The 23,491-nt window shown below is 40.6% G+C and overlaps 2 protein-coding genes across 55 annotated transcripts in view; one reads left to right on the top strand and one right to left on the bottom strand.

Annotated features, from left to right (window-relative positions):
* Positions 1-791: 791 nt before the first annotated feature.
* On the bottom strand, positions 792-7,049 carry ANAPC13 (anaphase promoting complex subunit 13). 5 transcript variants are annotated; one of them, XM_081569757.1, is made up of 3 exons: positions 6,142-7,049; positions 5,527-5,657; positions 792-1,796 (listed from the first exon to the last, which is right to left on the bottom strand). In XM_081569757.1, exons 2-3 carry the CDS (start codon positions 5,623-5,625, stop codon positions 1,671-1,673), a joined length of 225 nt encoding a protein of 74 aa, XP_081425883.1. In that variant the 5' UTR covers positions 5,626-5,657; positions 6,142-7,049; the 3' UTR covers positions 792-1,670. The 5 variants fall into 5 exon arrangements, with proteins under 5 accessions (XP_081425883.1, XP_081425881.1, XP_081425880.1 ...); XM_081569755.1 differs by having other exon boundaries at positions 6,624-7,049; XM_081569754.1 differs by having other exon boundaries at positions 7,010-7,049.
* Positions 6,781-23,491, top strand: part of CEP63 (centrosomal protein 63) — an 86,682-nt gene continuing 69,971 nt past the window's right edge. For 3 of the 50 annotated variants that reach the window (XM_081569744.1, XM_081569709.1, XM_081569733.1), the window contains exons 1-5: positions 6,781-7,096; positions 7,805-7,903; positions 10,844-10,881; positions 19,495-19,563; positions 20,489-20,666. In XM_081569744.1, coding sequence (XP_081425870.1) covers positions 10,853-10,881; positions 19,495-19,563; positions 20,489-20,666 — 276 coding nt within the window. In that variant the 5' untranslated portion in view covers positions 6,781-7,096; positions 7,805-7,903; positions 10,844-10,852. Of the gene's footprint in view, positions 7,243-7,268; positions 7,724-7,804; positions 7,904-10,843; positions 10,882-17,779; positions 18,659-19,494; positions 19,564-20,488; positions 20,667-23,491 lie in introns of those variants that run through there. The other 47 variants (XM_081569747.1, XM_081569710.1, XM_081569734.1 and 44 more) reach the window with 21 other exon arrangements.

The following is a 23,491-nucleotide window of genomic DNA, read 5'->3' as shown; positions in this document are numbered from 1 at the left end:
GAAAGCGACACGGACACAGCCCTTCAGCCTCCCTCTGCAGACACCTTCCTCCTTGGGTATTTCAGCACCTGTAGTTACGGAGGCACCCTACATGGGCAGCCTAGCATCTCTTGTGCCCATCATCCAGCCAGGCGTAGGTGGGCAGATTCTAAAGCTGCAGTGGACAATTTGGCCCAGAATTGCTCACCTAATTCCTCATACAATGAGCTACTGTTCTGCCACCATATCACAGGTCACAAATGTGTTGTGGGAGCAGTTCTCAGTTGAGGGTCACAACCAAGCAGATAAACCAAGAACTGTCTATTTTACAAGTCTCATACTATGAGACTGGTCTACCAATACTCCTGGGAAACGCTGGGCCCACAAGCAAGGCTGGATTTCCAGATGTCAGTGTCTTGGGTATTATATACCACAAGTAAAATTGTAGTAAAGCCCTCAGTTAACTAGAATGTGGAAGAACTGTGGAATTTTAGGTAATTTTTTGAAAAACTTTGTTTTCTCTTGGTATGATTTTTCTGAACATCGTAATTTTCTTTTCTGCTGAGCTGTCTTTGGTTATTGAGGGACTGGTGAGTTGAGGCCTCTATTCTGAGATGACTTCTAGGCAAGTCACTGATACCCACGGACCCCATCAGCCTGGGTGTGTCTGGATGACAGGTGAGTTGTTACAACCATGTTTCTGATTGAAACCCTAAAATCAGCTCATTTGTTTTGTGGTATACTTCTTATTCTTAAAAGGTATGTAAATAAAATGATCCAGTTAAAAATGATGAGAAGAGAGATTTCAATTATTCAGTGTTTCCAGTTTTATGATGAGAAGTACAGATGTTAAAACCAGGGCCTCTCCCCACAGAGTTTACAATCTGGAGAGAGAACAAGAGTGATACCACATAACAGAGGCAAATAATTCTGGCAAATAAATGTCCATCAATGTGTTATTCAAAATGCAAGTTCTTACTCAAATGTGTAACAAAATACTGACTCCACAGTGCTTCCGTTATAACTTAAAGGGCTTTGAGAAAATAAAGAATCCTGTTACTGGATAAAACTAGTGGTCCATCTCACCTTCCCTGAGGCACCAGAGAAAGTTGTAGGGAGAGGAAAAGTTAATTGTCAAGATAGCTTTTAATTTGTAAATTTATCCGAAGTTTTGAAAATTTCATGGGGAATTTTAGGAATCCCAGTAGTCAGTGACCAGGCTATGTATCCACAACATCTACAGACTCCACACATACCCACTCAGATGATTCTCAGAATGGAGGGATATGAAAAGTTCATTCTGATGTCTGACTTCGTCTTTCTTCACCTTTCCCTCTCATATCCTCAATCACCTGTGTCATAGGACACATATAAGTAGTTGGGAAGTGATGAATTCTGACAGTAAAGCAAAATCAAAATTAAAGGCAAATGTTTAATGAATCATGTTCAAATGCAAGCTAGTCAATGAAGAATTTTAGGTTCAAAGGGCCAGATGTTCTACATCCCTAAGAAATTGCAATCAGCTTCTCAACCCGATTGAGTATTTTCCCATTGCATTTTGCTGCCACAAAATTAGTTGTACATTTTTGAGTGTTGATCTATCACTAAAAGATTTAAGTTAGGAGACAGAAAGAAAATGTTTTGTATCTGTATTTAAAAAAAAAATGTGTCGATGAATAAGGAGCCTGGTGTCAGTTTCCTATGGGGGGAACATTCTCATGGAGGTATTGTAAGGCCAAGTCGGTCCACTTCATCTCTTGTTCTTTAACAGATTCTGTGGTGCCTCCATTGTCCTGTTCAGGTTCAGGGAGCTCATTCTGAAAAGGTACAAAGGACATTCAGAAGGATGGCTTACTTTGCATTAACAAACCCCTTAAAACTCAAGAACACTTAGAATTAAAACCTGTGAGTTCCTGAAACAGGTAGTATAGAAATATATCCTACAGAAAGAGCTAGAATCAAAAAAAGTGAGGAAAAATCACAAGTCTTGATCAACCGTGCCCCATCCGCCTCCAGTCAGAACAACGTCATCATGACTCTGAGGCTTGTATGGGAGGCACTGTGGCAGAAGGCTAAACACACAGGATTCCTGGAGCCACTGGGATCCTAGCCCATGACTCCACCATCTCCTGGGTTACTCGGGCAAGGTATTCAGACCTTCGGAGGCTCTGATTCCTTTTCAGCAATGAGAGAAAAAAGTAGTCATCACCTCACACAACTTCTGTGAGGGCTAAATGAGGTAATGCAGGTCAGGTGCCCAGCAATGCATGGGATGTCCAGGGCATGGACTACTTGCCATCCTCACTAGTGGCTAGGAACAATGAAAACAGCCAGCACTAAATCTTTTGGAGGGGGTGGAGCGGGGAGGCTGCTTTATAGAATGCCACATCTGCTGGCATATTCCTTAAGCACGAGAAAGGTATTCAAAACAATCCTGTATCCAACGTGCCTGTGTTATATAATGGAGGTTAAGTGGGGAGCACGGAAACGTAACACAATAGAAGAGACTTCCCTCTAGTGGTGGAGCAGGGCAACAAAAAGCAACATAGCTTACCCACAATTGTCTGAAAATGGTAAGCCATGGGCCACACTTAGTGTAGAATCTGGGGTAGTGTCCTTATGTATTTCCAGGTTTACTGAGATTTAATTTACATATAACATTGTGTAAGTTTCAGGTGTACAACATGATGATTTGATACATGTATATATTGTGAAACGATTATTGCAATAAGGCTAGGTAACACGTCCATCATCTTGCATAGTTCACCAGTTTTTTGTGGTGTGGTTGAGAATTTTTTGATAGTTTCCTTGTATTTAAATTTATTACTATCAGAATTCTGCTTAGTACTAGAATTCTCTGATACCAATATATTTCTTTTCATTTATCTTAATTTAGCCTTTTTTTTTAAGGGGAGCAAACTGTTACTCAATATCCAGACAGGATTTTCCACTGGACTCCAACTTGCAGTATATGAATATAATAACTTTTTCCTTCAAAATGACATTCAATATGAATAAAATGATTTAATTGTAAGATGTACAAGTTTATCTGAATCACATACATCTTACTCTACAAAGGTAAAACTCAGATTCAAACATACTTGTACAAATTGAAAGGAACTATCATTTACTGTAAAGCAATAATGCACTCAAAGAGAAAATTTGGTTTCAATAACTACTTATAGCTGACAAAGCATAAATGAGTCCTTGGTTAATCAATTACTTAATTTCATCTCATTCTAAAATAATCATGTCTTTAATTTGGTCACTATTGTCTCTTGCAACAAATGCCAACATATAAAATTGCCTATGTACCAGGAAAACAAACACAAAGTATCAAAAAATGGCCACAATTCTTTGCAGCTACTCCTATGAAAAGTCAGAGATTATTTCCCCAACCCTCCATTGGGGTTGGTCATGTGACTTCTGTGTCTAGGCTCCAGGCCTTGCAGTTTCCTCTCACCTTGCTCTTAGAATCTGAAAATGACTATGTGAAGTCTGGGCTAATCTGCTGGATAATGAGACTGTGGCCTAGTTAGCTCTTCATTCCAGCTGACAGCCTAACAGTGAGACATGTCAAAGCCTCCAGAATTACTTAGCCACCAGCCAGCCTGCTGGCCCACTGCAAACCACCGCTAAGTCCAGCAGGGATCAACCATGCTGGCAAAGACAAGAAGACTCAGCTGAGTGACAAAATCATGACATAAACAGCTATTGTTTTAAGTCACTATATTTTGGGGATATCTGTTAGGCAGCAGCAAAAGCTAACTGACACATACATTGCCCCGGGGAAAACACATGGATTAGCAACAGGGCCAGGCTACAACTTGGAAGTCAGCATAGAAATTTCCCTCTCCCTCAACCCCATCCACACAAATGGTCCCCAAATCCTGCTGTTAGCACGTTCAGCATTCAGCAATCCCTCTGCACTTTCTTGCCTTTGTTTAGGCCCTCCTCCTTTGTCTAGACACTGCATTAGCTTCCTAACTGGCCTCTCTGCTCTGTCACTGGCTCCTTTCTCCTTGGCAGACATTCTCTAATAATGCTGCTGAACCGAGTTTCTAGTATTTTTGAACATGGCAGATCTCTACTTTTTGAGGATCCTCACTCCTCAGGATGAGGGGTAAACTTGGTATCAAATGCTCCTCTCAAAACAAGTTCCAAGACCAACTTTTCTTCTTACTTACGACAGATATATTCTCCATCCACACTGAATACCTTACCATCTCCCAAAGCCATTCAAAACTTTTGCACATCTGTTCCCACTGCTTGTCCACCCTCACTAACCCTCTGTTCCTCCCCTACAACCAGCTTAAATGTGATTTTCCTCCTGAAGCCCTTTCTAATGCCCACCAGGCAAGTAGTCACTTCTTAGACTACATAGCTGCTCATGACCTCCACTCAGAACACTTACTATTACAATTATTTTTTGATATATGTTGCCTTTCTAGACTCAGAGGGGCAGAAAACGTCCTTATGTTTACCTAATCTTAAGGCACACAATAGGGTTCAAAGAATTGCTTGTGGAATGAAAGAAACAACAAAAGTCCACAGGACAGGATCTGGAGCCTCACAGACCTCAGTGTGAAGTCCAGCTTATCAGCTACCAACCTTTGGGCAACATCCCCTCTTTGATGCTATTTTCCTCCTGTACAGTGGGGACAACATCATCACCCCCGAAGGTTCTTTTAAGGATATAGATAAAATACGTCAGGTTTCAACCTCAGTCCATGGCACAAAACAGGTATTCAATGAAAGTGGAGCTATAATTCTTAGTACGCTCTTTTGATTATTTTTCTAAACTTGAAGTAAGCTGTCACTTATTATCTGTTATGTGTATTACTCCTTGAACACATTACCTCTTATTCTTAAATAAAAACATATATGGAAGCAGCAGATCACCTGCTTGCAAGCTCTATTTAATCAACATCTCTTGGTAAAAACAGTCCTTGTTCTTCTTGTTAGGCCTCTATGACATAAACTGAATTTTTAGTAAGCATTTATTCAAGCAAAACGTTTAGATCTTATGACGTGAGGCTTAACAAACTCCTGGCAAGAGAATTTTCCAGAGATTAGGAAAGAAAAGAGCCTGATGATCTAAATGTAAAAGAAGAAAAGCCAGGTCTCTTCTGAATATTTTCCAGGGAACCTAGAATAGGTATGTGTTCCGAAACTGTGAGTTTCTAAAAATGACAGGCCACAGGTAGAGAAATTAAGTGCATATAGCACTGCTTCTTGTTCCTCCTGATGGTGTGCATTAAATTCTTTACTACCTTTGGTGCGGCGGACAGAACATGGCTCAGACGACTCAGTTCTAGTTCTCATATGACCTCTAATTGAGCTGGTCACCTCAGCAATCTGAACTACACTTCTCTTCAAATACAAAGTTGAGCTAAACGCTCTCCAGAGGTTTCTATAGTCAGAGGACTCCATAGTTTTGATTTCTTTGACTTTAATTAGTTTATTTGTCCATTGATAACCTACAGCTACTAGGGTCTACCAGATCAGACCTTTAACCCATCACCCTCAGCACACATTACAGCCTACCAGTGGTATTGCAACATCCTCATAAGGCAGCTTGTCTTCTCGCCAAGCATCGTCAATCAAATCCAAGATCCTTCCATCTCTCTGTACCTCACTGTCCATTCTCTTGCAGCTTTGATCTTGTCGGATGGGACCTGTAAACCAAAGAGAGAAACATGAAGAATGAAAAGATGATGTAATCCAGCACTAGGATTCTCTAGGCTTTCTAGTGTGGATGTTTTGACATAGGATCATCCAGGGAAAGACTCATCTCACCTGGATTAGATTACAGTTTCTTTATAACATCATAGTACCTCCCAGCTGATCTTCCTAGTCACACATAGATACCATATTTTGGTAAAGTTTTCTCGGATCACTCAGCGTCAGCATGCATTCTGCCCTTGAATGGTTCCTTGTTTTTATGATTCACTAGGCAAGTTAAGTTGGCTTTGTAACTGACCGTTCAAGCATTATTGTTTCCAATTGCTGTGCATAAATTTCTTATTAATGACGCAGCATGTTTTCCTCCAATTTGGCTTCAAATCGTTTTTCACCTGTTCTTCCTTAGAATACATCTAACCTGTCATACTTTCCAGCCTTTGCACCTAAAGGTCTCTTTGCCCCATCACGAACACCTACTTTTCCTTCCAAACTCAAAGCTGGGTGTCAGCTCATCGGGGCCAACATCTCATTTCCAGAGTTAGGCGCTCAGGTGCCTTCACTCTTCAGGGGCTGGAAGCGTGGAAAGCACAAGGCGGGCAATGACCAGGCCATAGCCACCGTCCCAGGCACTTGCCAGTCCCCATAATGAACCGTTACCACTTTCCTGAACAAAATTTTTCTTACACACGTGACTGTCCCAAAGCTTGGAATGTTCTGTCTTCTTCCTTTTTGCCTCAGCTAACCCCCAGTCACTCTAAACAACTTAGCTTCCAGGTCGCCTCCTGCAGGAAGCTTTCTCTAAGCCCCAAGAAGAACGCGGTACCCGCCCCTCCGCAGGTCCCATATTTCCCTGGGCGCAGTGAATGGTCCCCATCAGGAGCTTGTTCCATTGCCCGTTACAGGGTCTTCCCAGACAAGCGGTGCGTGCGTTTCTCCGGGACAGGGCGAGTTTTATTCACCTCTGTTTTAGAGCTCCGTAAACTTGTAGTTGAAAGAGCAAACCTGGAATGCCTTTTCCCTCGCTAAAAATGACCCTCTCGGGCCACCACCGTCCGTACAGGCGTGGGATCCCGACCCACTGCCTGGGCTTCCGGCCCGAGGCAGGCTATACCAAATGCGGAAGTGAGGAAAGCTCAGGGCCGCCGCGTAAGTCCCTTTCTACCCTCCCGACGTGCGGTAAGGGAGGCAGTTATGAGGATGAGGTGAGGACAACGACCTCGGCCGAAAGACTCGGCAAAAACCCGAACGCGCCCCTCTTCTACACTGCCTCGGCCGATAGGCTCGGCAAAAACCCGAACGCGCTCCTCTCCTACACTGCCTAAGCCAGGGCGCGGGAAACCTTTACCAGCGCTGGCCCAGCGCGGCCGCCGCCGGACCACGCCCCCAGAAGTCACGTGACCGATACGCCCTACTCTCCGATCCCCGGATGTTGGTGAGCCCATTTGGCGGGGCGGAGGGGGAGTCGAGGAGGACGTTGCTTCAATCAAAAGTGAGGGAGCAGTAGGCGGAACGAACGTTCCGACGACCGTGACTGGACGTCAGGTTGGCGGTGACGCGCGTGCGCGCCCCCGTCCAGAGGTAACGGCGGGAAGACTCGGGGGCGCGCTCGTGGCAGGCCTGTAACCGCATGTGTGAAAGTCCAACAGGCGACGGGTGCCCGTGTCCGGGACCGGAGGCAGCCCTGGCTGCAGTGGGGCCGCGGACTGAGCTGCAGAATGGCCGGGGGCCGACTTCCTCAGCCGCCCGCTGGCCTCCAGGCTCGCCTCCGCCGGCCCGGCTCCGCCCCGGCGCCCCGCCCCACCTCCTCGCCGCGAACGCTTCGCAGACCCGCGAAGCCAGATATGGCCTCCCACGGCGCGCAGTCCCGGCCAGCCAGGTGGTCAGCCTTTCCCCGGAGGCCGGCCGGCGGAGTGGGCGAGCTGCTCCTCTTCTCCCAGCGGAGTTAGCAGCGAGCCAGTCTGCCACTTCTGGGGCGGTACCCCCGGCCCAGCCGTCCCGCCTGGGCTGCCTCATCTGGTTAGCTTCCTAGCCTTGTTGCGACTTAGGTCACTGACGGCAGGTGATAGCGGTTCATTTATGGGTGGGAAATTCCGCAAGTTTTAAAAAATAATTGACTTAAAAACCTTAATGTTAATTCCAGAGGTACGGTAATGTGGCAGAAATCATGAAGGACTGAATTTGGGGAGCCCTGAACCTACTTCATAGAAATCAGGGATGCTCCATAGAAATCAGAAATAAGGTGAGGGTGGGACGTTCTGGGAGAATAGCATTGAAACATGTATATTATCATATGTGAAACAGAACACCGTTCCAGGTTCAATGCATGAGACATGCTCAGGGCTGGGGCAATGGGATGACCCAGAGGGATGGGATGGGGAGGGAGGTGGAGGGGGGTTCAGGATGGGGAACACATGTAAACTCATGGCTGATTCATGTCAATGTATGGCAAAAACCACTACAATATTGTAAAGTAATTAGCCCCCAACTAAAATAAATAAATTTATTAAAAAAAAATCAGGGATGCAAAATAAATAATAAAGTGAGAGAACAAAAGGGATGGGTCCATAGAACACTATAGTCATGAACATATTTGAAGGCAGTAAACCTAGGCTCATAATGCAGTTTTTAAGTCTCTTACAACATCAGAGAGTAAAAGTGAGCTTGCTGTCACCGACTCGTGTTCATTTACAGCGACTAGTTAAAGCACACGTATTGCGCAGAGTTGGAGAAGGCAATGGCAACCCACTCCAGTACTCTTACCTGGTAAATCCCATGGACAGAGGAGCCTGGTAGGCTGCAGTCCATGGGGTCGCTAAGTGTAGGACACGACTTCACTCTCACTTTCATGCATTGGAGAAGGACATGGCAACCCACTCCAGTGTTCTTGCCTGGAGAATCCCAGGGACAGGGAAGCCTGGTGGGCTGCCATCTATGGGGTCGCACAGAGTCGGACACGACTGAAGCGACTTAGCAGCAGCAGCAGCATGATCAATATAGAAATACTTGAAGGTAACGTGTAGTTAATGATCCTTATGGTTTCCCCTTCGTATCTAGAAAATAGTTAAATGCAAGCATGTGGGGAATGTATAACTACAGGGCACAAATCCTACAGTACTGTTTTATTAAAGGAAGAAAAAAAATGTTAAGACTGGTTTAAGGAACCGTTTGTAAGGCTTAAGGAAAACTACTCTGGTCAATGCTGCTGCTGCTGCTAAGTCGCTTCAGTCGTGTCCGACTCTGTGCGACCCCATAGACGGCAGCCCACCCGGCTCCCCTGTCCCTGGGATTCTCCAGGCAAGAACACTGGAGTGGGTTGTCATTTCCTTCTCCAATGCATGAAAGTGAAAAGTGAAAGAGCTGTAGCTTAATGATATAATAAAGGGTATGTATTTTCTTATTTGAAATGTAGTATCATTAGGTTTTTATCTTGAGCTTCTTGCCTTTGACTATATCATCAGTGATCAGTATAGTAAGAACGACTGAAATTAAAATGGGCTAGATATTTATAAACATTCAGTTACACTACTCTTTAAAATGGATGTAGATTCAGGTTTTAACAATTATTGTAGTTGTTGTATGTATTAATTGTATTGATGCCACTTGTCTCCCGTTAAAAGGTAGAACAACTTTGCTTGGCCCTTCCGGTTCTCAGTTAACATAGCAGTGATATTGGATGGTAACAGCATCAGTAGTCAGCTTTATTAGAGCTTCCTACTTTTAAATGTATGTCAGCTTGATTTAAAATTCAGCTAAAACCGACACTGACCTGGGTTTCAGGAATTGAATTTTTGGTTTCTGTGTTACTTTAATTTTTTTTCTTCAGGAACTCAGATTGTGTTTTTAGCTTTACAAAACCACAGTTTTGTCATCACATCTATGAAAATTAGTAAAAATCCTATATACCCTGATGCTGGGAAAGATTGAGGGCAGGAAGAGAAGTGGGCAATGGAAGAGGATGAGATGGTTGGATGGCATATGGTTGGATGGCATCACTGACTCATTGGATTTAAGTTTGAGCAAACTCCAGGAGATAGTGAAGGACAGGGAAGCCTAGCGTGTTGTAGTCCATGGGGTTGGAAAGAGTTGGACATGACTTAGTGACTGAACAACATTGTCAGTATTCAGTCTGGATTCAGATTTTCCCACCTGTCCCATACATGTGTTTTTAAAATCAGCTTGTTTGGATTAAAATTCCATAGAGATTTGTGTGTTGCATTGAGTTGATATACTTTTTCAGTATTTTCTGTTTTTTTGAAGAATTTTTTGCTTTGTTTTGATGTACAATATTACTTCTGTTTTATGTTTTGGTTTTTTGGCCGCTTGGCATGTGGGAGTTTAGCTCCCCGACCAGGGATGGGACCAACAACCCCCTGCACTAGAAGGCAGAGTCTTAACCACTGGACCGCCAGGGAAGTTCCTCAATCTTTTTTAACGTTACAATTTTGTTGCCTCCCTTTTTCCCCTTAATGTTCTAGATTTAGTTGATTGCATCCAGATGCCATCTTTTAACTTGTCCACTTTAAAGGGAATAAATTGGTAGTGAGATCTAGACTTGCACGGTCCATATGGTAGGTGTCAGCCACCTGTGGCTGTTTAAATGAATTAAAATTAAGTAAAACTAAAAACTTCAGTTTTCTAGTTGCATTGGCCACATTTCAAGTGTCTAATAGTCACACATGCCAAATAGCTACTCTTCGAATGCTGCATATATAAAGTGTCTTCGTAATTGCATAAAATTCTGTTGAACAGCACTGATCTAGAAGCTTGATCAGATTCAACCTTAACTTTTTTGGGGAAGGAGGCAGAGGAAGATTTCATTGTTGGTGCAAAATACTTCAGTGAGGCACGTTATTTCTGAGTTTCTCTTTCTTAATGTTAAGATTGAGCAGCGTGGGTTCAGGTATTGTCAGCCCAATCCATTCATCATGAAATTATCCATGAACCATTCACTTAATGGTGAGATACTTTCATGGATTTAAATTGCTTATATCCATTATTGCATTAGGGCCTGCAATACAGTGATTTTCTGATTCCATCATTCCTCAGTATTTATTAGCTGGAAACTTTTTATGAAGAACTTTTTAACTCACCAGCTGTTTGATTACCCCACCAGCTATTTGAAATACAGTTTGTACAGGAAAAGCAAGAAAAATGCTTAATTCTTTCCCTCTATTTTCAGAGCACAGTAATGAGTTGGTGGCCTAGCAACCTTCAAAGGTAACAATGAGGATTTTCTTTTTTTTTAATCATCATGAACTTATAGATTTGAATATATTTAAACTGTTCTAACCTATTGCAGTCTTTTTTTTTTTTTTTTTCATACTCAAGTTGTTGGCAAGTGGCAGCCTGTTTAAGTTGGCTCCTGTCCACTTTGATATGACCAGTGGTTGTCTTTGAGAGTCTCCTTATTTTATTCTAAAACAAGTTCCTGGCTCACTTATATATTTCTGGCCACCAAGAAGCCCTGGTTCCTTGAGGTGATTTGAGAGACAAGTCTGGGTGCTAGAGGTACTCTTGCTACTAGGTTGGTCATTGGTTTTAGGATTTACAGTAGCCAAAGTTAGGAAATAGGTACATTTTTAAAACAAGAAACATACAGAATTCACATTGATATTGCCAATTTAATTTCATAGCTTTTTAAAAACACTTGGTTTTATATTTTTTATATCTTTTTCTCTTTTGCTTATTAACATAGTTACTTTTTTCCTGTATGTAATTTTTGAAATCAAGGATACCAAATTTACTGTTAACTGTTTCCTGAATGGTGTTCAGGATTTCTTTGTAGTACTTTTTTGTCCTTAGTACCTACCCCACTTGAAATATGTACAATAAATTTGTTGTGTTTTCAAAGCATATGAAGCAATTTGTTACATGGTAAGGATGCCAACTTGGTATCTAGTTAATTGTTTATTTCATTTTGTTTCCAGTAATTCTCAATACTGCTTTTTTTTAACTTCATTTGGATTTGTTTCATTATAAGTAAAACATTGGCATCAGTTCAGTTGCTCAGTCATGTCCGACTCTTTGCGACCCCATGAACCGCAGCACGCCAGGCCTCCCTGTCCATCACCAACTCCCGGAGTACACCCAAACCCATGTCCATTGAGTCGGTAATGCCATCCAACCATCTCATCCTCTGTCGTCCCCTTCTTCTCCTGCCCTCAATCTTTCCCAGCATGAGGGTCTTTTCCAGTGAGTCAGCTCTTCGCATCAGGTGGCCAAAGTATTGGAGTTTCAGCTTCAACATCTGTCCTTCCAATGAACACCCAGGACTGATCTCCTTTAGGATGGACTGGTTGGATCTCCTTGCAGTCCAAGAGACTCTCAAGAGTCTTCTCCAACACCACAGTTCAAAAGCATCAAGTCTTCTGCACTCAGCTTTCTTTATAGTCCAACTCTTGCATCCATACATGACCACTGGAAAAACCATATCCTTGACTAGACGGACCTTTGTTGGCAAAATAGTGTCTCTGCTTTTTAATATGCTATCTAGGTTGGTCATAACTTTCCTTTCAAGGAGTAAGCGTCTTTTAATTTCATGGCTGCAAGCACCATCTGCCAGTGATTTTGGAGCCTAGAAAAATAAAGTCAGCCACTGTTTCCACTGTTTCCCCTTCTATTTGCCATGAAGTGATGGGACCGGATGCCATGATCTTAGTTTTCTGAATGTTGAGCTTTAAGCCAACTTTTTCACTCTCTTCTTTCACTTTCATCAAGAGGCTCTGTAGTTCTTTACTTTCTGCCATAAGGGTGGTGTCATCTGCATATCTGAGGTTATTGATATTTCTCCCGGCAATCTTGATTCCAGCTTGTGCTTCCTCCAGCCCAGTGTTTCTCATGATGTACTCTGCATATAAGTTAAATAAGCAGGGTGACAATATACACTCTTGACATACTCCTTTTCCTATTTGGAACCAGTCTGTTGTTCCATGTCCAGTTCTAACTGTTGCTTCCTGACCTGCATACAGGTTTCTCAAGAGGCAGGTCAGGTGGTCTGGTATTCCCATCTCTTTCAAAATTTTCCACAGTTTATTGTGATCCACCCAGTCAAAGGCTTTGGCATAGTCAATAAAGCAGAAATAGATGTTTTTCTGGAACTCTCTTGCTTTTTCAGTGATCCATTGGATGTTGGCAATTTGATCTCTGGTTCCTCTGCCTTTTCTAAAACCAGCTTGAACATCTGGAAGTTCACGGTTCACGTATTGCTGAAGCCTAGCTTGGAGAATTTTGAGCATTACTTTGCTAGCATGTGAGATGAGTGCAATTGTGCGGTAGTTTGAGCATTCTTTGGCATGGTGCCTATAAAACAAGTACCCGTTAAGGTCCATCCTGACAAGTTTAGCTTCCTGTTTTCTCCTCCCTGACTATTTCCCTTTCTTATAGGTATCATATTTACCAGTTTGGGGCTTATCCTTATGTAAGAACAAATGCTCTATATATTATATATCTATATATAATTTTACATGCTTAATGTATTTTGACAAGTATGCATAACATGTAGCTTATATTTCTCTTACTGTGAACAGGGTTGAGCATCTTTTCATATGTTTAAGGTCATTTGGATTTCTTTTTCTGTGAACTCTTTGTTCATATCTTCTGCTATTTTTCTATAGATTTCTTTTTTCCCTTCAGTTTTTAGAAGCTCTTTATGTGTTTGGATAATTAACCCTTTGTGATAAAACTTTTAAGTATTGCTGTCATTTATCGTTCAGCTTTTCTTACAGCATTTTTACCATGTAAAATTGTATTTTCATCTACTAAAGACTTCTTAGTCTTTGCCCTTATTCTTTCTGAATTTGGAGTCATAATTTAGACCGTGTTTTAAAATTTCACTTTTATTTTGGAAGGTTTCTTTGATCCTTTATCTGATAATTTTTTCCCTTAAGTTTAAGTAGGAACCCTTCGGGCATTTGTAAATGATACTGATTATTTATTGGAGCAGGTACAGTTTTTTAGTCATAGTATATCTGACACAGCCATAGATCTTTATAATCACAGTAACACTAAGGCAGTTAAGGGACAAAGTGTTGTAATCCTCCTTTAAAATGAGACTTGATAAATAGACATATTCTTTCTCTTAGGATTAATTCATAATTCCAACTAGATTTATTTTCTGTGTCCCATTTTGTGAATAATTTAATCTCAGGCACATACCTCTGGATATTTTCCTGATCTATAAAGTGAAGAAGCTAAATTGGAGGCCTTCTGGTCCTTTCTAGCTCTTAAATTCCAATATGTTAATAAATTTCAAAGATTTGCCCATTATTAGATACCCTCTTTGGATTCTTTTTCTCTAAGATTTAAAGTATGTTTTCCCAGCTTTCCAGACTTGATGAAAAAGCCTTTATTTCCTTTAACCACCTTATTCTAGATTTCTCTGATTTAAAACAGTCTTCATTCCAACGGAGATTTTTAATTATAACTTTTGTTTGTTGATGTCTTGGTCTAAATGCTGAAATGACTAAGCTTGTCCTGTACCAGTTATAGAGCTACAAAGTTTCCATTTAACTACTTTAACATTTTATGTTAATGGCAAGGAGTGACAGATTATCAAACTAATTATTAGGTTGGTGCAAACATAATTACAGTTTCAGACTGTGAATTTTAAATCATTATAACTAGGCTCAAGTGCATCTTTATTAATCAAAATAGCGTGTTAAGTTGCTCAGTCATGTTTGACTCTCTGCGACCCCATGGACTGTAGCCTGCCACGCTCCTCTGTCCTCAGGATTCTCCAGTCCACTGGAGTGGATTGCCATTCCCTTCTCCAGAGGATCTTCCCCACCCTAGGATTGAACCCATGTCTCTTCTGTCTCCTCCATTGGCCTGCAGTTTCTTTACCACTAGCGCCACCTGGGAAGCCCAATCAAAATAGGAACCATTACAGTCAACATTTTTTTGCCAACAACAAGTAAGTTTGTTTATCCCTGTAGCATAAAAATCCGTGCCTTGGGATTCCATGAACTCATGGAAAGCATTTTCTGCCACTGTGCTGATTGTGGAAGCATTTTCCCTGCAAAAAGTTGTCAAGATGCTTGAAGATGTGGTAGTCGGTGAGTCAGGTGAATATGGTGGATGAGGCAAAACTTTGTAGCCCAGTTAATTCAACTTTTGAAGTGTTGGTTGGGCGACATGTGGTCAGGAGTTGTCGTGGAGAAGAATTGGGCCCTTTCTGCCGACTAGTGCCAGCTGCAGGCATTGCAGTTTTTGATGCATCTCATCAGTTTGCTTAGCATACTTTATGGTTTCACTGGGATTAAGAAAGCTGTAGTGGATCAGACAGGCAGCAGACCACCAAACAGTGATCATGACCTGTTTCTGGTGCAAGTTTGGCTTTGGGAAGTGCTTTGGAGCTGCATTTCAGTCCAACCCCTGAGGTGGTGATCGCCAGTTGTCCTATAACATCCAGTTTTCATCGCATGTCACAGTCTGATAGAGAAATGGTTCATTGTTGTTGCGTACAATAAGGGAAGATGACACTTCAGAATGACGATTTTTTTTTTTTTTGAGTTGCAATCAGCTTATGAGGCCCCCACTTACCGAGCTTTTTCACCTTTCCAATTTGCTTCAAATGCCAAATGACTATAGAATGGTCGATGTTGAGTTCTTCAGCAACTTCTTCTGTAGTTGTAAGAGGATCAGCTTCAGTGATCCTTTCACTTGATTGTTGTCAACTTCTGATGGCTGGCCACTACGCTTCTCATTTTCAGGCCTCTCATCTGCTTTGCAAAAAAGTGGGAATTGAACAGTACATTCATTAGCAGTTCCTGGGCCAAATGCATTGTTGATGTTGTGAGTTGTCTCTGCTACTTTATGACCCACTTTGAACTCAAGGAAATTGTTCAAATTTACTTTTTGACTAACATCATTTCCCTAGTCTAAAATAAATATAAAATAAATAGCAAGTAATAAGTCATTAGCAAAAAAATATAAAGTTAGAAATTTGCATTAAAATGATGTATACCGTAACCACATTTATATAAAAAATGTATTCCAACATCAAACGGCAAAGTTCGACAATGCAAAACCATAATTACTTTTGCACCAACATAATACTTAAAATTTTATTTATTTTGGACAAAGAATAAACTTTACATAATTATTGCATGAAACAGGCCAAAAAGGAAAGTAAAGTAATGTACTGTATACAGCTGAATGAGGGTCAGATCCTTTAGGAAAGGAGTCTGTGATATAGCTGCGAGAAACTCAGAAAAGTCCATAGAAAATCTGAGTTCTTGCTATTTACCTGATCCTCAGGAAAGAGGCGGAGAAGGCAATGGCACCCCACTCCAGTACTCTTGCCTGGACAATCCTAGGGACGACGGAGCCTGGTGAGCTGCCATCCATGGGGTCGCACAGAGTCAGACACGACTGAAGCGACTTAGCAGCAGGAGCAGCAGCAGGAAAGAGGAGGGATGGTGTTTGTTAGCTGCTCAAGAAGATGGTGAAAGTATTTTTTAAAAAACATTATATATTAGATTATTTTCTATAGCAAATGTTGCTTATCTTCCCTACATCACCCCCACCTTTTGTTTAAAACAGATCTCATTGTCTTAGACTTAGACCATGATTTTAATTTCTGAAATGGGCTATTTTCACTATTGTGCTACTGCCCTCTGGTGTCCATGGTGGTGATGTCATAGTTCAGTTTGTATTTCTTCCTGTGTCCACACTTTTCAATTTGGTTTCATTTTGTTTATATCAGGAAGATATTAAATCAAAAGAAGATATGCTGATGTATTTTTAAGATCTGGAATACTGTAAAATATATAAAGATCACATATTGGCTGGAGCTTAGGAGTCACACTGCCTGGGGTTTGAGTCCTGGGACTGTGGTTTGTAGTTTACCATAGTCAAGTTAACCTTTCAAACCTTGGTTTCCTCAAAATGATAGTATGTATCTTTTATGATTGTTATGAAGATTGAATTAGACATTATAGACAAGGCAGAACAGTTGAGCATTCAGTGACTTTTAGTTTCTCACTGGACATGAATTTGAGTAACTCCTGAATCTAGTGGAGGACAGAGGAGCTTGGCGTGCTATAGTCCATGGTGTCAGATACGACTTAGCAACTGAACAACAACAAAATAAATATTGCTAATTACTAAATAATGTCATCCAGAAAATATGTTGTGTATTATGTTACTAAATCTAAATATCCATGTAGAGTTGTCAAGAGTATGGTACTTACAATATGTATGTGTTTGACCATTAGAATCCCTTTAAAACTGGAAGAAATTTTGGAGACCTTTATAAAGGTCATGCCCCTTTATAAAGAAAGAAACTGAAGTCGAAGGACACAAAGCTAGTTAGTTGCAGAGTAAGACTGTATCTGGATCTTCATCTACATAGTACTGTCTGAACTGTGTACTGCCATTCAGTTCCCTGCAGTGGAGCAAAGCAGAATCTTTGTCTTGTTGTAATTGACTGTATCATTGTTTGAAAGACAATGGACTAGAACATGAAAACCTTTAACTTTTTGTTTTGTCTAATGTTGGCATAATACAAATGATAAACCAACCAGAAAGAAATCCTCTCTGCCATATTTATGCATGAATAGTTATTTAATACTCCTGATAGTAACTTTAGAAATAGGTGCAGATAATGTGCAGTGGTTGTATTTTCCAGTCTTCTTATTTTCTTGTGTCTCCAGGACACCCTATGCATGCCTCTACCACTGTATTTATCACTTTGGGGGAACATTTTAGTTAATTTTTTTTCTTTCCCATACTGGATTATTAATTCCTTGAAAGGGGCTATTTCAATTTCAATATTGTATATCTAGTGGTTAGTATAACACTGATTTCTTTATTGAGTAGAGGAGTTCTCTTAGAGCAATATAATTTGAAGATGATTTAGAGTTGAGCCTCTGAATGTTGAAGGAAAAAAGCAGTTCTTCAGGAATGAGTAGTGGTTTGACACTGATGAACGTTCTGAAGATTTGTGATAAGTGAGAAACCTACAGCAGTTACTATTCATTGGCATATCCAAATTTAAGGGCGGTCAGGAAGCAACAGTTAGAACTGGACATGGGACAACAGACTGGTTCCAAATAGGAAAAGGAGTGCGTCAAGGCTGTATATTGTCACCCTGCTTATTTTAACTTATATGCAGAGTACATAATGAGAAACGCTGGGCTGGAGGAAGCACAAGCTGGAATCAAGATTGCCGGGAGAAATATCAATAACCTCAGATATGCAAATGACACCACCCTTATGGCAGAAAGTGAAGAACTAAAGAGCCTCTTGATGAAAGTGAAAGAAGAGAGTGAAAAAGTTGGCTTAAAGCTCAACATTCAGAAAACTAAGATCATGGCATCTGGTCCCATCCCTTCATGGCAAATAGATGGGGAAACAGTGGAAACAGTGTCAGACTATTTTTCTGGGCTCCGAAATCACTGCAGATGGTGCTTGCAGCCATGAAATTAAAAGACGCTTACTCCTTGAAAGGAAAGTTATGACCAACCTAGATAGCATATTAAAAAGCAGAGACATTACTTTGTCAACAAAGGTCCGTCTAGTCAAGGCTATGGTTTTTCCAGTGGTCATGTATGGATGTGAGAGTTGGATGGTGAAGAAAGCTGAGTGCCGAAGAACTGATGCTTTTAAACTGTGGTGTTGGAGAAGACTCTTGAGAGTCCCTTGGACTGCAAGAAGATCCAACCAGTCCATCCTAAAGGAGATCAGTCCTGCGTGTTCATTGGAAGGACTGATGTTGAAGCTGAAACTCTAATACTTTGGCCACCTGATGCGAAGAGCTGACTCATTGGAAAAGACCCTGATGCTGGGAAGGATTGGGGGCAGGAGGAGAAGGGGACGACAGAGGATGCGATGGTTGGATGGCATCACTGACTCGATGGGCATGGGTTGGGTAGACTCCAGGAGCTGGTGATGGACAGGAAGGCCTGGCGTGCTGCGATTCATGGGGTCGCACAGAGTCGGACACGACTGAGCGACTGAACTGAACTTCTCGTCTCATCTGCCTTTCTTTATGGTGTGTAGTTCTCTTTCTGTAATAGTCTGTTCTGTCTCCCTTTCCTTCTTTCTCTGCTAGATTCTTCTCTGCAGTTCTCCAGCTATAGACCAGTTTGTATAGGGAGCTAGGTAAAAGAGGGCGGGGAATTGAGATAAGCCAGCCAAAAGCATTCAGCACAGATCGGGTTGAAATGCCACACTAAGCCCTGGAGCTGCAGGTATAAATAAAACTGGTTTTCTACCCTTGAGGGTTGAATAGTAAGGGAAAAGGATGTGAAAAAAAGACATTTCCAGTGTGATGTCCAGTGAAATGACCTGTTAAGGACTAAGAACAACGAAGTGCAGAGGAAGGAGGTCAGTAGTCGCCTCTTAGGGGATGGAAGCTGTTCTAGGAGCTTCATGGGCCTGTCATCTAGAGTTGAATAGGAGCTCCCATGATGGACCAATAACTTCAAGCGCATAATATTTAATCTTTTAACCTTATCTCTTTAAAAAAGCTCACTTTCCCTCTGACCTCTTGTTTTGTTAGTGTCTGTGTCCCTCTGCTGCTAGCACCCCACTTCCACCCAGACCTACTCTTATGTGAGAAAGTAGGGAGGCCACAATAAGGTATTTGATTTTAGTCATGCAGGGAAGTGTCAATGGCAGTGCAGCTCATTTTAAGTTATTTTGAAGTGTGTTTGGTTCTACTATTCCTTAAAGAGATATTCCTTGACTCTTCTACAGTTATCCTATGGAGTGCTGCCTTTTCCCATTGTTATTTGTATGCTTTCATTCACATTCTTAAGTTTGTAAGTTGGAATGTTATGATGTAAAAAATGAGTTTTCTCCTGACTGACTTTTTTGCTTTCCCAGTTGCCAAAACAAAGGAGATTTGGCGATGGAGGCTTTGTTGGAAGGAATACAAAATCGGGGGCATGATGGGTAAGTTTGCTTTTGACCCTAAGTCTCTCACTGAGTTTAAAAAGCATGTCTGAGTTACGCCTCTGACCATTTTGTGCTTTGGGTACAGAAGCAGAAATGTGAACAAAATCTAGGCTGATCCATGTCATGTTTGTGGACAGCATCTCTCCTTGGGGTGTTTCCCTCATCTCAGCAGTATGAAGCTGGATACTTTCTGTCAGCCCACTTTAAATTTTCGACTTTTAAAAAACAAAAGAATTTTGTGACACTAAGAGCAAATGATTTTTTTTTTTTAAAGTATTTAAGCCTTAGTAGTTATCTCTCTGTGGCCATTCCTGGAAACCTCTTTGAATCCAATACATTTGTGTTCACTTGTGTTTTTACCTTTGTAATATCTGACATCTCCTGAAATATCGAAGGACATCAGTAAGTTTACAGGAAGATAGACTGTAGTAAGTTGCTAATAATAAGTCAGAAAGAAGTAGTTGAAATAAATTTGGCTCAAGGATGAATTTCTTAAGACAGTTCTTAAAGTTGTATTGTCATTTTCCTACTTGTTTCCAAAGCTTTTTATTTGCTTGGCTAGCAGAGAATATGACATATGCTTGCCTGGATTCTTCAGAAAGCTTACCTAAAATGTTAAAGGTGAGATAGTTGTTGGTTGTGGAAGTCTCACTCCCAAACCAGACTTCCAACATCATTCTGTGTTTGGCCATATGATGTAGGCTTTAGGTTGGCTGCTGGAGGAAGACTGTTCTGTGGAATAGGTGATCATCTTATGTGCCTTAAAGGGAAAAGCTCAGAGATCCTGTTTTTTACTTATGATTATTTGTTGACATTGTTCCACCTTAGGTAGGTTTACATTTGCTCTATTTTTACATGTGAAAGATGAAAAGCCACTTGGAGATATGTTCTGTGTTCTTAAGGGTCTGTTCTTAATTTATAGGGGATTTTTGACATCCTGTGAAGCAGAACTGCAGGAGCTCATGAAACAGATTGACATAATGGTAGCTCATAAAAAATCTGAATGGGAAGGACAGACACACGCTCTAGAAACTTGCTTGGACATCCGTGAACGGGAACTTAAGGCTCTCAGGAGTCAGTTGGATTTGAAACACAAAGAGGTAATGCAGACAATTTGCTGCTCTTATTGATATTTTCACTTTGCCTTTTATTAGGTTGGTGCAAACGTAGTTGTGGTTTCAGACCATGAATTTTAAATCATTATAACTAGGCTCAAACACATCTTTATTAATCAAAACGGGAACCATTATAATCAGCACATTTTTCCCAATAAGAAATAAGTTTATTCCTGTAGCATAAAAATCTGTGCCTTGGGATTTCATGCACTCTTGGAAAGCATTTTCTGCCTCCTGCTAGTTGTGAAAGCGTTTTCCCTGAAAAAAGCTGTTGAGATGCTTGAAAAAGTGGTAGTTGGCAAGAGGTCAGCTGAATATCGCAGATGAGACAAGCCTCATCAATTCATTCAACTTTTGAAGTGTTGGTTATGTGATGTGCGGTGGGGCATTGTCGTGGAGAAAAATTGGGGCCTTTCTGTTGACCAGTGTTGGCTGCAGATGTGGCACTTTTGGTGCATCTCATCAATTTGCAGAGCATACTTGTAGATGGAATGGTTTTGCCAGGATTCAGAAAGCTGTAGTGGATTAGATGGGCTGCAGACCAACAAACAGTGACCATGACCCTTTTTTTTGGTGTGTCTGGCTTTGGAAAGTGCTTTGGGACTTCTTTGTGGTCCAGTCAATCAGCTGGTTGTCTCTGGTTGTGTGAAATCCACCTTGTGTTGCACGTCACAATCAGATCAAGAAATAGTACATAGTTGTTGCGTTTTTTTTGATTTGTGGTCAGCTCACGAGGTGCCCACTTATCAAACTTTTTCACCTTTCCAATATGCTTCAAATGCCAGATGACTGTAGAATGGTCAACATTGAGTTCTTTGGCAGTTTCTCATCTAGTTGTAAGAGGATCAGCTCCGACGATCCTCTCAGTTGGTCATTGTCAGCTTCTTATTGCTGGTCACTGTGCTCCTCATTTTTAAAGTTCTTATCTTCTTTGCAAAACTTCTTGAACCGCCACTGCATTGTAAGTACATTAGCAATTACTGGACCAAATGTGTTGTTGATGTTGCAAATTGTCTCCACGGCTTTACAACCCATTTGGAACTCGAATAAGAAGATTGTTCAAATTTGTGTTTTGTCTAACATCATTTCCATAGACTAAAATAAATATAAAATAAACAGCAAGTAGTAAGTCATTAGCAAAGAAATATAAAGTGAGAAATGTGCATTAAAATGATGTATAAAAATCACATTTAAGAATGCCTTCCAATATCAAATGGCAAAGTTCAACAATGCAAAACCGCAGTTACTTTTGCACCAACCTAATAAATATGTTTCTTATGTATTTGTTGAAGAAAGCATTTAAATTTTTTTAAATCAATTTATTAAAACAAAACACCGATCACTCATTTCTTCCATCCTCTGATCTAAGCTTTGCCTCTTGTAGCCACCAATGTGTTTTGTTTATTATGAGCTTATTTTTTGTTTGTTTTTGTAGATTCTACATGTAAGGGAGATGAGACAGTATTTGAGTATCTGTCTTTCTTTGTCTGAATTACTTCATTTAGTGTAATGCCTTCAAGGTCTACCCGTGCTGTGGCAGGTGGCAACTTTTTTGTTTTTTATGGCTGAATAATATTCTTTGTATATACACACATATCCCATGTTAATTTATCCATTCATTCATCAGTAAATACTGAGGTTGTTTCCACATCTTTGTATTATAAATAATTCTACAGTGAACATGAGGATGCATGTATCTTTTTGAATTAGTGTTTTTTTTATTTTCTTCAGATAAATACCCAGAAGTGAAATTACTAGATTGTATGGTAGTTCTATTTTTAATTTTTTGAGGAATCTCTTGTATTATTTTCCATAATGGTTGCACTAACTTAAGTGTTTACAAACAGTGTACAAGGTTTCCCTTTTGTCTGCATCCTTGCCAACACTTGTTATTTGTTATCTTTTTGATACTAGCCGTTCTCCAAGGTTTGAGTTGCTCTTTCTTTGTGGTTTTGATTTTCATTTCCCTGATGATTAGTGATGTTGACCATCTTTTCATGTCTCTGTTAGTTATCTGTATGTCTCCTTTCGAAAAATGTCTATTTGGATCTTTTGCCCATTTTTTCATTGGATGATTTGTGTCTTTTTGATTTTGAATTGTGTAAGTTCATTCTATGTTTTGAGTATCAACCCTCTGTCAGTTACTAATGCACAAATATTTTCTCCCATTCAGTAGGTTGCCTTTTTCATGTTGTTGATGGTTTCCTTTGCTGTGCAGAAGCTTTTTAGTTTGATGCAGTCCCACTTTGTATTTTCCCTTTTGCTGCTTTTACTTTTTTTATTTTTGCTTTTGGTGCAGACTCAAAATCTTATCACCAAGACCTATATCAAGGAGCTTACTGCCTATGTTTTCTTCAAGGAGTTTTATGGTTTCAGGTCTTATGTTCAAGTCTTTAATCCATTTTGAGTTAACTTTGTGAATGGTGTAAGATAGTGGTGGTCGGACACGACTGAGCAACTGAACTGAACTGAACTGAAGATAGTGGTCTAGCTTCATTCTCTTGCATGTGACTGTCCAGTTTACCCAACATCATTTATTGAAGAAACTCTTTCCCCATTGTATATTCTTGGTTTGTTTGTCATAAATTAATTGACCATATATATGTGGGTTTATTTCTGGGCTCTTTGTTCTGTTCTATGGATCTAAGTCTGATTTTATGCCAATAAAACTTTACTGTTTGCATGTAATAATAGCCTTATAATATACTTGGAAGTTAGGGAGCATGGTGCCTCCAGCTTTGTTCTTTCTCAAGATTGCTTTGACTGTTCAGTTCCATACAAATTTTAGGATTTTTTTGTTTGTGTGTTTT

This window comes from Giraffa tippelskirchi, chromosome 2 (genome assembly GCF_054371585.1).
Source record: "Giraffa tippelskirchi isolate mGirTip1 chromosome 2, T2T-mGirTip1v1.2.pri, whole genome shotgun sequence".
In the NCBI taxonomy this organism is placed as follows: domain Eukaryota; kingdom Metazoa; phylum Chordata; class Mammalia; order Artiodactyla; family Giraffidae; genus Giraffa; species Giraffa tippelskirchi.
Note: the sequence above shows the minus strand (reverse complement) of the source record. Positions and strands in the feature narration are given on the sequence as shown.